This window comes from Nesoenas mayeri (genome assembly GCF_963082525.1).
Source record: "Nesoenas mayeri genome assembly, chromosome: 6".
Lineage (NCBI taxonomy): Eukaryota > Metazoa > Chordata > Aves > Columbiformes > Columbidae > Nesoenas > Nesoenas mayeri.
Window position 1 is genome coordinate 33,660,535 of NC_137545.1, and position 14,359 is coordinate 33,674,893.

General features: G+C 40.3%; 1 protein-coding gene across 4 annotated transcripts in view; it reads left to right on the forward strand.

The window, feature by feature from the left end:
* Positions 1–14,359, forward strand: part of KALRN (kalirin RhoGEF kinase) — a gene marked incomplete at both ends in the record, with an annotated part of 504,008 nt that overhangs the window by 311,052 nt on the left and 178,597 nt on the right. For all 4 annotated transcript variants that reach the window (XM_080346391.1, XM_080346393.1, XM_080346392.1 and 1 more), the window contains one exon: positions 2,374–2,548. In XM_080346391.1, coding sequence (XP_080202517.1) covers positions 2,374–2,548 — 175 coding nt within the window. The remainder of the gene's footprint in view (positions 1–2,373; positions 2,549–14,359) is intronic.

Below are 14,359 nucleotides of genomic sequence, written 5' to 3' on the forward strand. Positions count from 1 at the left end.
TTCTGAGACTAGTAAGGATCTTCCATGAATTCTTTCCCAGAATTGTTCGTCACCAGACAGAGTAGGAAATTGAAATCTTGTGGCAGAAGAATCTAATCTCAGAAATTTCTTTTTCTTGAAGGAGATCTTTCTTAAATCAGACTGTACAGAGATTGCCAAGGCCTTGTATGAGGAGACTGTGGAAAAAATACCAGATTATTACACTTTGATTTTTGCATTGCATCAGCCACTGAAATGCAAGTGTGGCTTGATTTGAAGAGTGAAATGTTTAATTAAAAATAATTTCTAAAATCAAGTGTGTCTTTAGATCCCGTGAGAGATTATTCAACACCAGTCTTGAATAATTCATTGAGTCATTTAGATAATATATGAATAGGAATAATCCCGCATTTGAATGAAGACATATTTCACGTCCTTTCATAGAAGACAGGTGCCGACTGAAGGAAACAGAATTTGATTGAGTAAGGCCTGTAGTACATCCATAGTGTCAAAATCTCAACTTGTTATCTTTGTTCTGCCTCTGTACAGCTCTAATGTGGAGGCAGAGATAGACCTTGTGGTCACCAAAAAGGTGAAAACACAAGACTGAGTGGGGCAGGAACCGTATCACCTGGAGACAGTAATATTGGTGTAATATTCCCTTATAAGCAAGGAAAGGTGGTAGTACTTGCTTCACAATAATGCTGGAGCATCTGAATCTCAGTCTATCAAACATAAAGTATTTGAGGAAGAAGCGGTGAAACACATCCAAAGAGCAAACCACTATGCAGTTAATACTATTCTGCATTTTTTTAATTTTATTCTTAGACTTCAGATGTTCAGGCAAATGCTTCTTCTGTTCCTTTAAGACACATCATGAAAACAGAATAATATGTATGTTTTGTTGCTTTAGAACCTTTAAGGTGTGTTTTAAACTCACCTGAAATTACTTTGTGTCAGTGCCTAGTTTCAATTTAAAATATCTGTGAAAGGTTATACTTTTTTTTTTTAATCTCAATTATGCTCACTGACAAGTGTTCAATTAACATTTGACTGTACATTGTTTTGATCTGACCCTATGTTATGATAATTTACAAAGAGCAAAGCACAAGCACTCTGTAGAAAGCTACAGATGCTTTGGTAGATGTTTATGGAGGGAAAATTCAACCCAGAAAAGGAAAATACAAAGCTAAAAATTGGGAACGTATGAGCACTCTTCCACCACCAGGGAGATTTCACAGGCACCTCTACTCTTCAGCCGTGGTTAGATGGCCAGAAGAATGGCTCCCAGCTGCATTTGGTCCCTGTGGGACAACATGGTGACCTGGCAGCATTTTGCTTGTCTTCCAATATTGTTAGTCGGTTCTCTGCACACCTAGGAGTTTATTGTTGTGCCAGTAGTACAGTATGTGCTGTTGGTGTTGTAATTGTCCCCACCACATTCTCCAAGGCAGAACTGGAGACTGATAGGAAATATTGATGGCTTATGATGGATCTGCTGGCTTACCATCTTCATCCTGTTAACCTTCCAGGTCACAGGTTTTCATTTGGCTTGGTTTAAGCATGGAGAGAGAAAACCATTGCATCTAAATCTTGTTTTAGCTGAAGTATCAAAGTTAAGATTAAATTATGGCTTCTGGGTTTCCTTTCTGGTTCTTGTTAAAGTTGGGGGACTTTGCGTGGCACATTTGAGGATAAATTTCAGCTATGTCTGCAAAACCTCTTTATCCATGAAACACCTCCTTTCTGCTGCCTGTATATGGAAGCTGTAGATGGAGCAGTATCTGACCTGTCACAGGCATGTCTCATTTCATTTACCCTCATGAAAAAACGAATCAGAGTCCGTTTTGCAGTGTTCAAAAGGTGTTTACTTTCAGTGGAAATTTTTGCACCATACTGTGCATCTATTGCTGTATCACATAATAACATAATAAGGCATCCCTACCCCTTGGTCTAAAATGCTGCTAATTCTGATTCCATTAGCCTGTAAATAAATCAAATGCACAAAATTAATTTGTAAAGCTGGCTAAACAGCATCCCCAACTTTGGTGTGAGGGTAGGCTGGAGCAGGCCACCCTGTAGCATGAAAGGGGATTGCCAGCCGGTCTCCTCAAGAAAGCCATTGAGATTGAAGAGCCATTTTCCTCCTGTTCCCCTTCCAAGTGTGTAAGATCAGTGTCATGACACAAGAAAAGATGATCCCCCTTGTTCAAACTTTGTGCCAAGCTCAGGAGTGGCAGGATTTCAGCAAGTAGAAGAGACGAGGGTTGCATGTACCTCAGCCCTTTGTGCTTGGTCTGCTTCTCGGCAGCACACAGAATCACAAGTGTGTAGTTCTTGCTCTTTTGCCTGCCTTAAAGCTCAGCTTTAACCACGCTCTCTGCCTTGCTACAGGGACTCTGCTGTTTCCAACAATAAGACTCCACACAATAGCTCCATCAGCCACATTGAATCTGTCCTTCAGCAGCTTGACGAGGCCCAAGTACAGATGGAAGAGCTCTTCCATGAGAGGAAGATTAAGCTAGACATTTTCCTTCAGCTCCGGATTTTTGAGCAGTACACCATAGAGGTAAGAGCTGGCTGCGTGACCTGAGAAAGGTAGAGCTGTGGGAGAGGGACTGGATGTAAACACACTCTGTTAGGATAAACCTGGAGCTGTTTGATTCTGCTCAGCTGTCCAGTGAGGAAGAAGTGTTACAACCAGGTTTTAAATTAGGCATGTTGAAATTAAAAATGTGCTTTAGGGTATACAGGTAGAATACACTGAAATAGATTTGTGTCTGCTTAACTGACTATGCTGAGAATCTGCCTGCTTTGCAAAGAAGCTTTATAAGATGTTCCTGTTATAAGCCTTTACTGACAGCAGTCACTGAGGGATTTGGAAGTTCTGTATCACTCATAAGTGAGGCTTATCTCTTTACATACAAACATAGATGCATCCAAACAGGTACGTGCTTGGTTTTAAACCACTGAGGGAAAAAAAACACTTCATGCATTAAAGTAAAGGATATTTAAAAGATGAGCTTTTTCTAACCATTACAGTAGCTTTATTTAAAAAGGAAATTTAAAAAAAAAAAAAAAAAAAAAAGAAAAGGCAAAGTATATTTTTATGGCCTCATGCAAAAATGATCTTTCAGTTCTGATTTGTACTTCTGTTTTGAAATCAAAAGCACTGGATGGAAAACTCATCAGAGCATTAATAATTGAGATATTCTTGGACAGAGGAACTTCGAACAGACTCCAGCCAGTCTCACTAATTACCTGTTGTAATTCTAATACAACATGGTGCATAAAGAACAACATGTACGTTAACTTGTGCACAAAGTCCATGAAAGCTATGTGTCAGTGCTTGTGTCCCTTCTGGGGTATGTTCCTACTCCTGTTTCCCACTGTCAGTTCATGGAGCCACTTTAAGAGTTTTATGATGAGTGCCTGAAGGTGGTGTCTGTCAATCTGTAGGTAATCTGTAATTAATGGGAGCCTTAGAATGCTGTGTTGTACTTTGTGTTTATTTTAAGACATGGCATGATAAATGACAGTGGAATAAAAGGCTGAAAACAGAGGATTTTATGCATCTTGGTCTATAATTTGTTGCCAGAATAGAAATCACCGAGCATCTAAGTTTTCCTGTTGTGACTGCTTATTTAGGTACTGTACTGAAGTCTGTTCTACAGTGTGTGTTATGTATGTAAACTGGAATAGTTTCATTTTACTTACCAGTTATAGACAACCTCTTTCTTCTTGAGAGACAATATTGTTTGTACGTGCATATAAGTATAAATGTATGTATTTCCTGTCAGATAACATACTTCATCTCAAGAATCCTGCATTCAAAATTCTGGAGCCTGCAGTAACAGTAGTATCTCCTATATTTAAATAGAAGATATTTTGATACAATGGTGTGGCAAATGTTGAATAATTGAGACTTTACTCTAGAGATATACATGGACTGTGAATGCATATACTTGATGTAGCTATAAATGGCACCTGTGTTTTCAAAAGTGAAGGGGGAAAAAAAAAAGTGAAAAAAACAGTATGTTCTTCTGGAACACACAAATGAGTCTGTAGGCAGTACATGGTGAACCCGTGTGAGTCATTCATTAAGATCTCAGCCTGTTTCACTGCAAATTCTAGGTCTGAGCCTAGAATTATGCTGATTTAAGTGAAGATCTTAAATAAAAAATAAAAAATACTGTTTTCAAATTCTTTTTTATTTTTGTACATAGTCTTTAAATCAAAGACTCCAAAGGCTGTTACCACTGTGGCTTGCTTTACTGATGGGGCAACTGAGGCATCAGCAGATGACGTGACTTATCCTGGTCCCCTCCATATGTGGTACCAGAGATGAGAATACTATGCAGATCCCTCTGTTTTGTTTCTGCATGAATCCTACTTCTGCGTATTCGAAGACATGTTTGGAGCGGCTGTGATACATGAAGATATTTAAAATTCAAAATGTGCTTTAGAGTCTTCTATAATCAGATTAGCTAGAAAGGATTTTAAAGAAAATCACCACTTAGTTGTCACTGTAGATTTACTATTTTTTATCATAAGAACATCTGAATTCCCTCTGCAGCATTAATATTACAAGGAAATCTGAGAATATAATTCGAAGGGAGTCTATAGGCAGATGATTTTATTTTGAAAGCTCCTTCTATCTGAAAAATATTTTTTAATTTTAGAATAATTGTTAAATTTAATTTATAACTGAACACACAATGAAAAATACATCCAGGTCAGTATATTAAATTTTATAAGTATATTTAGTGCTTAAACAAGAAAAAACAGTTTGATGCATAATGAAGAGAAAGGCAATTTCAAATAAAATATTAAATGACACATGTATGCTATGCATTTCAAACGACAGCTGAATTGGCTCAAATTGACACAATAATGATCCTTATAAAGTAGATTGCAGTCCGTTGCCTCAGCCATGTAATAAAAATTCCAAATCAGTAAGAAAATGTTATCAAAATTAACAAAATAATCTCATACCACTGTCGAGAAGCAAAAAGATTTTTTCATTACCATATTTAAAAAGCATGTAGTATTTCTGACGGTTGACTATTCCGAGCTTTTAAGGGAAAATGAGGAAATTTAAAACGGGAAATGAAGTATTTTTTCTACTGAAGACAAGTAGCTTGAGCTATGACTGGAAAGGTATTTAGCTTTTAATTTTCCATAATAGCCTAGATCTGCATAGATTAAGAAATACTGTGTACCAGTATGATTGTCAAATGACTTTCTCCTTTTCTAGCCTAGATAAGCCCCCTCCCATCTGTCCAAAGAGCAGTGCCATGTTGATCACATCCCTAACAAAACCCCTCTACCTGCTGCAGCCACATTAATCCCTCTCCTTCCTGCACTCACACAAATCAAACCATCTGCAGAAAGCTGGCCCTCCACCTCCCAGACATGAAGATCTTTGTCCTCTTCATCGCTTCTGCCTTGTCAAGCACTGAGTTCCCCATTGTCCCCCCTCAGGTCTGTGTTCTCACCCTTGGTTCTCAGCTTCTTGTGTTTCAGGGAATCCCTGACAATGAGGACACTTCTCTGGGAACTCTGGTGAGAGGAAAATCTGGCCTCTCTCTAGAGGAAGCCAGAGGGATGTGGCTGTGGGAGCCCATCTGCTTCCAACAGCTTTAGGGAAGGCTGCACATGAGAGCTCACTCTCAGAGAACAGTTACATGTCATGTTGTCTCTTTCCATCCAGTTTTGATACCAAGCATTTTTAATTCTGTTTATTTTCCTTACCACCCTTTCTCTCTCCTTTGTAATTAATAATGTGAACAAAAGTATTAGGATTCGTTCAAACTCCTAAATCACAATTGAGTGATTTGCCTTTAGTTTTATTTAGAAAGTGTCTGACTGTCATTTGTTCTTTCGAAACTCTCCTGCTTTTACCTTTCTCCCCAGATATGAAAATCCATGCCATGGTTCACATAACCCTTTCCTTTGGCACTTGTTTCTGAACTTGCACTGTACCCATCTGCTTTGTAGCTCTCCTGGTTTTTGAGCCTTTCTGTCATTTTCTCTTCTTGACAGAGGTTTGGAGTCCAGACAAACTTAGAATTAATGATTACTGCATGAGCAACACTTACTTCTATCTATTTAGTCATCATTGGACCTTTTCTTTTACTCCAGTGAAATCTGCCAAATATTGTTGCATTTTGTCTTCAGTAAAGGTATTTTACATAAAAAGAAGACACCTGCTTATTTCTTTGGCAAGGCAGACCAGCTGCCTTCATTTAGGACTTGTAAGGACTTCTAAGTTCCACAGGCAGCTTTTTTGTTGTACTTGAGTCAAGGTTTGGCAGATATAAATTTGGATATGAACCCACTAGCACATAGCATGTGCTGCCTGTTCTTTCTTGCCTTAATATCATTACATTGACTCATATTTGCACTTTGGGTTCTTGGGGTAAATTATGAAATCCAAACTATGACAACACCTGGAAACAGCCATAAGAGAAACACAAGAGACCCCAGCTATCCCTAGGGGAGGCTGTTCTACCTTAGGTTTTAAAACCATAAAATGACAACCCATTCTTTACTTAGGAAATGTGTCTAACTTTGATGCCTGATATGTTTTATTCCTTTACCAAGTCATTACCCGTTTCAAGACAAGATGTGATCATTAGGATTATATGGTTGATCTTTCTATATGATACAGGCTTCAACTGAGTCCATGCAGCCAAGCAAGTAACTCAGGAGATTTCATGGAATGTGAATGTGGTAGCTGATCCACTACGAGGAAATAGTGTGTACGACTCAAGGGATGATAGCTGGCAGACATAAGCGGCAGTGTCAGAACCCAACTGAACACATTTCACATGCAAAGCATGGTCTTATACCAGAGTTATATCCTCGGCAAAATCTGTCAAGTATACTTTGTTCCTTGCTTCAGAAATAGTTATTGAAAGGCTTGTTAACCAGTGTTTGAATGAATGCAAATATACAGTAAAATGCTGAGTAAATGCATAAGAAATTAATGGTAAAATGCACTGAGTTGCAACCCGCAACAAAATTACTGTGATCCAGAGTCTTTCTGCATGTTTTTTCTTTATATCTTTTGTAGACAGATGATCAAATTCACCTGTAGGCCTCTCTAAAACTCTGAGAACAGAAATGATCTCTGCTAATACCTATCTGACAACATTTGTTTGTTACCTCCAAAGAAGCTTCCCTCTCCCTTTCCCAGAGCTGCCCAGCTCCTTCCCTTGCGTGTGCCGTTTTGTTTCCTGCGATGCCTGTGGATCTGTGCAATGCCAGACAGAGCCTAAGCACCGTAGTTTTAGAGCAACCTGGTTTCGAGGCCAAGACATAGTCCTGGAAAGGATTATCAGGGTTCCCACTGTACAAAATAAATTTGATTTTGTATGCTGTTTGTTATCTTTCAAAAAGCCCCATGATCACTAAAATCTTCACCTGCTGGATATCTAATTTTCCACCATTCAATCTCTTTGGCTCCATTTCACCTGCTAATTAAATTTTTCAGCCTTGATTTCACTTGCTGGCTCTTCTGGCTGTTCGCATCCATCCCTGAGCATGAGTTTAGAAGTGAACAGGAACCTGCTTTCACAGTAGTTTATTTCACTGCTATTTACAACTCACTTGAGCTTCCCATTTCAGGTTTATAATATTAGCAGAATCTTTCAAGTGAATTGGTAGCCTATGTGAATGTACAAGAAGTTTTTATAATCCCTCACTGACTTGCAGCTGACACTTAGATGTGAGTTTGTTTATTAGAAGAGTTACAGAGATCTTGAGATACATTTGAAAGAAAGGGAATGTTCATAGGCTGGAATCCTATAATGTCTCATGCTTAGTGAGCTTTTTTTTTCCTTTTCCATATTTAGCTCATTTTCAAACTGCACATCACTTCATTCTAAGGAAAGGTAAGCACTAAGCTGTCCTTGTCCCCTGTCTTTTGGAGCTGAATTCCATTGTTTCTCTTGATATTTTAGGGATTCAGGAGCCAAAAGCACCAGAGCAGAATCATCACTGTGACAGCCTTTTCACACTTCAGTGGCCCAGGTCCCCACTAAGCCAGTGTGATATTTCTGTCTGTTGTCAAAAAATGGGTGACAGTATTGTCACACTGCACAGCATCAGCCCACAATGAGACCTGAGAACAATGAAATTTCTGCTTTCCTGATCTGTAGAAGTGACAGTTTGATTCATCCTTTCCTACCTACAACTTCTCTACCATATACCTTCAGTAGTAATCTGCTCGTAGATCCACTTATACTGTCACATCCAGTCCTCTGTTCTTCCAGCCTGCCCTGAATGCTGAAGCAGAGCCAAGTGCTGTTGCTCCTGGCATTCTTGTTGCCCAGTCTCTAATATGTGCCTTAGAGTTCTGCTCTCCCATAATCACAGAATCCATTATAATCCCTTTCTTTCTTCACTTGCCAACATTCCCTTGGGATCCAGGAGTCAGAATTACCTTTTTTGATTCCTTCCTGAATCATATCTGACCTCTCATCCATCCTCACTCTCTGTTCATCCCAGCTATATGGCTGCCACATTTTTTTTTCTCTAGAAATGAGGTGACATTCCCTTTTCTTAGTTCTGAGCTTTGTACAGATCTGCCCTGTGCCTGTGTGACTGTTCTTCCTGTCCTGCCTCATGTCCATGCCCTACCCACTCTTCTCACCTTTGCTCCTCCTCCTACTTGCACCAACATTTCTCTTGCAACCTACCTCCCACGTTTGCTTGTTCTTCCAAGCATCTTCGCTTTTTTTCAGATCCTTCTTGTGAGCCCACTCTCTTTGTGTTGATAGCTTCTGCTCCCAGGATAGAACTTTCTTTCCCTCCTCCTCACATGCCCTTCCTCAGCCCATGCTTTAAAATATCAGCTCCTATGTGATTCATTCTTCATCATATACCATATATTTTATTTTGCTTGGTTCCTCACTTCCCCTCTCCGCCTCCTTCAATTGGCAAACAAAATTTTCTAGTTGGCATTAAAGACGACAACTTTAGGTTTCAAACACTGAATTAAGGCCAAGCATGCAGCATTCAAGGCTCAGCAGCAGCATTTTGTAGAAAATCTCAGCAGCAGTATTAAAAAGAAAAAAAAAAAAAAAGAGAGAGATACTTAGGATTTAGAAATTATTGCAGATGTACAATTGCCTGCACAGCAGCTGTTGCAGCTTGGGTAGGCTCTTTGGCCTAATTCACAAGCAAGCAATGTAGGCATGAGATGGGTGGTCTGCTACTGTTTTTATTACTCTTATTAGTTTGTACCAGTGTATCTCTTCTCTGTACCTCTCCTATTTCTCCAGAATTGAAGATGAACTTGTCCCTCTCCCTTCAGTCACGTTATCTGCTGGTGTTACAACATGATAAACCCAGGAAGCAGCAAATGCATCAGTGTTGCAGCAGTCAGAATTTGGGTATATTAAGTTGATCCTTTAGGAGAATTCCTGCCTAAAGAGTATGTCGTCTAGACTGTGGTCACTGTGTCTGCATGAAAAATAGACCTGACTGACATAGTCTGTGTATCTGTTAGAGCTTGTCAGAGTAACATGGAGCTCAGCACAAACCCAGTATTTGTTCACCTGCTGAAGTTAACTCTTGTGCTACCTCCACTGCTCTGTTAAGGATATCTCAGGTATCTCATTTAATACTAGTTTTGGTTCCCTACCAGCCTTAGTCCCCTTCCCATAATCATGGCAGCAGGAGCCTCTGTTTCAGGTGAAGAATGAAGAAATGTGCTTTCTAGGCTCATTTTCAATCAAGAGCTTCATTGTGTCTTTGTCCCTCATTGGTACTCTTGGGTCACTTGGCCCTCCTTTAGTAGTGGGGAGCTGTTTCTTGGCCACCAACTCTGAATGACCTGCAAGGGAGGAGCATGGTTTCTTCTGAGGAGTCAGCCAGAGTGTGGCTGAGAATGAGGTATGTTTGCAGCTTTCCTGGGAGCACTGTGGGCACCTGGGGATGTGACTGCTGCTTTTGTTAATGCAGACCTGTGCGCTGCCACACTTGCTGCTCTCATGACCCTTCTGCTTTGGTACGATTTCTTTTTCATGCCACAGCAGAACAGAGCACAGCTCAGGGCTTCTCTTCTCTCAGGGCGTGTGACGGATGTTAAGGTCTATTTAGAATCACAAACACTGGGAACTAAAGTGAATAAACATAAGTGCTGTTCAGTTCTTCCCACAAAAAATGTAGCAGATGAACCAAGTAAACTCTAATCAGCCATTCTTCTGGGTCAAAAGGGAATTAAACAAGGTCATGGCCAACTGATCTTCATTTATGAGACAATTCCTGACACAGACCCAGTGCAGTTGGCTCTTACACAGCTTAGGAGATAGGACACTTTTATCTGATGCAGTCCAAGTCTCACCAGATATGCCAGTGCCTGACCAATCTGTGGAGCATCCGAAGTCCTTTCTTAGACTTGAAAAATATACACCTGTAGTTAACAGAGTTGCCTAATTACAGCTTCTTCCTGAAGAAAAATAAACCATTTTCCCTATATCCAAGTCAAACCAGTTAGGGTCTCAAATTCAAACTCTGGGACTGTTTCCAAATAGTGTGGTTTAAAGTACAGAAAATGCTGAGATTTGGAGTCATTGGCTGTACAGACAGAAAAGGAAATGTTTTAATGAGATATGCAAAGCATAATGATCTCTGGGATAGGACACCAGATTGGGATTCAGGAAACTTGGGTTGTTATCACAGCTCTGCTATCACTTCTTTGCCTTCGTGTGCTTTAGATTCCCTTCCAGCCATCTGTTTGTCTCAGTTACTCAGAGCAATGTACCCAGCCCTCTTGTACACACTTTGCCTGAGAAATGTGGTGATATTCCACCTCTTGCTGTGCCTGACTTCTTCCTCCATTCCCCTAACCCAGCACATGGGGTGATTGTTGCTCCTTCATCAGCCCCCGCTTGGGGACGACTTCCATCCTTCCTTCCTTGTCCCCTCTGTTGGTGACTGTGCTCCTGGTCCTGGCAGAGCTGACCCTGAGCTAACAAGCCCCACTGTTCAGAGCCACCCAGGTGCAGTCTTAGCCCCTGTTGCCAGTCCTGGCAATGTGAGATGGATCCCCCTGGACTGGCCTTGCCTCCCAAAGAGTTTATCGGCTCATGTCCTGACTGCTTGTACTGCCCTTTCTTCTTTCATTGGAACCGCAGATTTGAGCTGGGGAGTGTGAGTAACAGAGTGTGAACCCATTGGTGCCTTGCAATGGCTGGTAGGACAGGTAAATATTTAGGTGCAGCTGCTCCTGCATGGGGATCCTGGGAAAGCTGGCTGCCAACATGAGCACAAGGAGCACTGGTTGCTGGGAGGCAATCCCTCTCTTGGATCACAGAATCCCAGAATGGTTGGGATTGGAAGGGACCTCTGGAGATCATCTAGTCCAACCCACTCGCTAAAGCAGGTTCACCCAGAGCAGATCACACAGGAATGTGTCCAGATGAGTTTTGAATGTCTCCAGAGAAGGAGACTCCACAGCCTCTCTGGGCAGCCTGTTCCAGGGCTCTGACACCCTTGAAGTAAAGGAGTTTCTCCTCACATTCAGATGGAACCTCCTGTGCTTCAGTTTGTGCCCATTGCCCCTCATCCTATTGTTGGGCACCACTGAAAGGAGCCTGGTCCATCCTCTTGACACCCACCCTTGAGATATTTGTGAACATTGATGAGATCCCCTCTCAGCCTTCTCTATGCTGAACAGACCCAGCTCTCTCAGTCTCTCTTCTTAAGAAAGGTGCTCTAGGCCCCTAATCATGAATGATGATGCCTCTCTGCTAGAGGTGGGTCTTGGACAGTCATTTCCCTGTACTTGAGTGGAAATTATTATAGATTTATTAAGAAAAGCAATGCTGCTCAGTGTCTCTTCCATGGCCAAGTGGTAAAGTCACTAAGAGAAACAGCACCACTGCAGGCAGGTTTACCCAGGCAGTTTTGTAGAACTGCTGGATCTCAGCTTACTTGTAGAAACATTTGTTGATTCCTTCTTGTGTTCATCATCGACTCACCTGACAGTTCAACCCCCTGGAAGATTTGCATATTCCTGTCCTGGGGAGGATGTCCGTAGACCTAAACAGAATGGAGGGATTTTGTTTTGATCAGAATCCCCCAATTGTAGCATCATGGCTGTCAGAGAAAACTAATGTAACACATGCTTTGATTGTTTTAATCTTTTCTGTTACCTAACAGCATTTATAAGTAAGAGTATCTCCATGAATGTTCGTGCATGGGAATGTTCACAGGAAATTGGGAAGTACTTTGTGAGTCCTTGCAAAATGTCAAATCATTATGTTTCATTAGCCTGACAATCAATGCAATTAATTCAAACAGACAATATTTTTAGTACCTCATAAAAAACAAAATTCTTCTGATTCATTTGTATCACACACCATCAAGTATTTTGCATTAAACTTTGTGTTATTGTCATGACTGTAGGAACCTACACTTACTTTAAATTCATTCAGTTGTTTGTAGTTTGAAACAAGGTCAAGACCACCTCAGTTTCTGATTACTGTTAGCTGAGGATCTGTCTCTAAATGCAAATATACCTAGTAAAATCCATCTGCAGCATCTACTTCGGCCATTTCTCCGTAGCCATTAAATCTGTCAATAAGCCTCCACAGCTCAGGAACTCCAGCTACCACATGTGAATAAATCAGAGGCTGCTGGAATCAGGAATGGGGCCAAAGAGACTGTAGAGATAGCTATTATTTAAAGGTAATTGAGTGGAATGGGCAATGGAACAAGCTGAAGAAAAATAAAAGTCCCTCAGGATGTCCACACTCTGCCTTTCAACCTGCAGCTGAGGTCCCAGGTTCTTGGCTGAGTAAATCTGCTTTTCTGCTTCTCTCAAAAAAAAAAAGAGCTAAAAAATTGCTTGTGGTTTCCCTTCTAATACAAAACTGTGCACTCCCATCCATGCTAATGTGATAAGGAATGAGAGATGGTCCGTTTGGGTTGCCATCCTGTGCCTGAGTTGAATATAATGTATGTTTTCTGGAAAGGAGAAATGAATAGAGAATTTTGAATCCTGGCTAATTAGGAAGTTAAGCATCTCACTGCACACAGGAACTGACGAGCAACTTCAGTGAGAAACAGAGAACTTTTCACTACATTGTAACATGCACAAGTGGGAATTTAGGGTACCTAGCTTTAGCTCTCCTGAACCTAGCTATGAGAAATGGACCTATGAGTCAGAATTAAGGCATTTATTTAACACTTTAAAAATATTTTTTAAAATGTATTCTGCACAGTACTAGCCTATATGCATGATTTAATTCCCATGTCCCTTGTCTCCCCGCTCATTCATTGTCACTAGCACGTCCCCTCTTTTTTTTCTTAGTAGCAGAATTTAGACTGAGGCGAGACTGTGCTGTTTGGATGGAGGGTAGATCTTGCTTTAATTGAACAGGCAAAAACAGAGGAGGACTTTGATGTTGGTTAGCTATTTGTGGGCTAAAATGTAAAATAAAGAAGATAAAGTAAATGGATTGCTAAAGTCATCAGATTGTGTGTTATAAACAGGAAGCAGAGAAAGCCACAGAAAAATTTGCATGAGTTATTGGCAGGTTAAATAGGTTTTGGTTAGAGCCAGGTATGATTTGTGATGCCACTGGTGATTCACCTAGCCCCTGAGTATGATGTTTCTGTGCTGTACTTTCCCCTTTGCAAAAGCAAATTGTTTATATTCATTTTCCAGTGTAAAAACTTTCAGATCCACAGGAGAAAAAAATTATCCAGGGCCTGTTCCCAAGTCCACTGAAGACAACAGAAAGACCATTATAAAAAACTGTCAGTCCTTGAAAGCCCAGCATACGACTCTATACAGCTGCAATCAGTGCTGTGGGGGTTAACTCACAAAATTCACCATAAAATATTTAGTTTCAAAATGCATTTTCTTTGAACAATGGGTAGTTACTGTTCACAATATTTTGTATCAATAATTCTAAAAATCTGTTAGCGATCCCTGTTTTAGGGCTTAATGGAAGCATATTATAATTTCACTTATATGAAACCAGAAAAAAATAGTATTTCCATCTGTAATATGTAACAGTGTGTTTTAAAATGTTTTAGGAACATTTAAGCTATTTTGGGATTATATGGTCACAGGTGTTACAAATTCTTTTGCAATTCCATAAGCACTACTTCTTCATTTAAATTTGAATTTATTCAGAAATATTATCTCTACCATCCATGTGAATATAGTGAGTCTTCTCTTACAGTGTCCTTTCTAATCTGTAAGGAAAAAAGAAGATTTCTTGTTAGACCAATAATCTTTTTATGGATCCTCACCTGGGCAAAATGTTAAGTGGGACCATTAAGTGGGCAGGATTCAGAATATATCGAGGCTGTGATTTGGGGATTTCTGGATCAGAGTCAAAATATGAAGGACTTT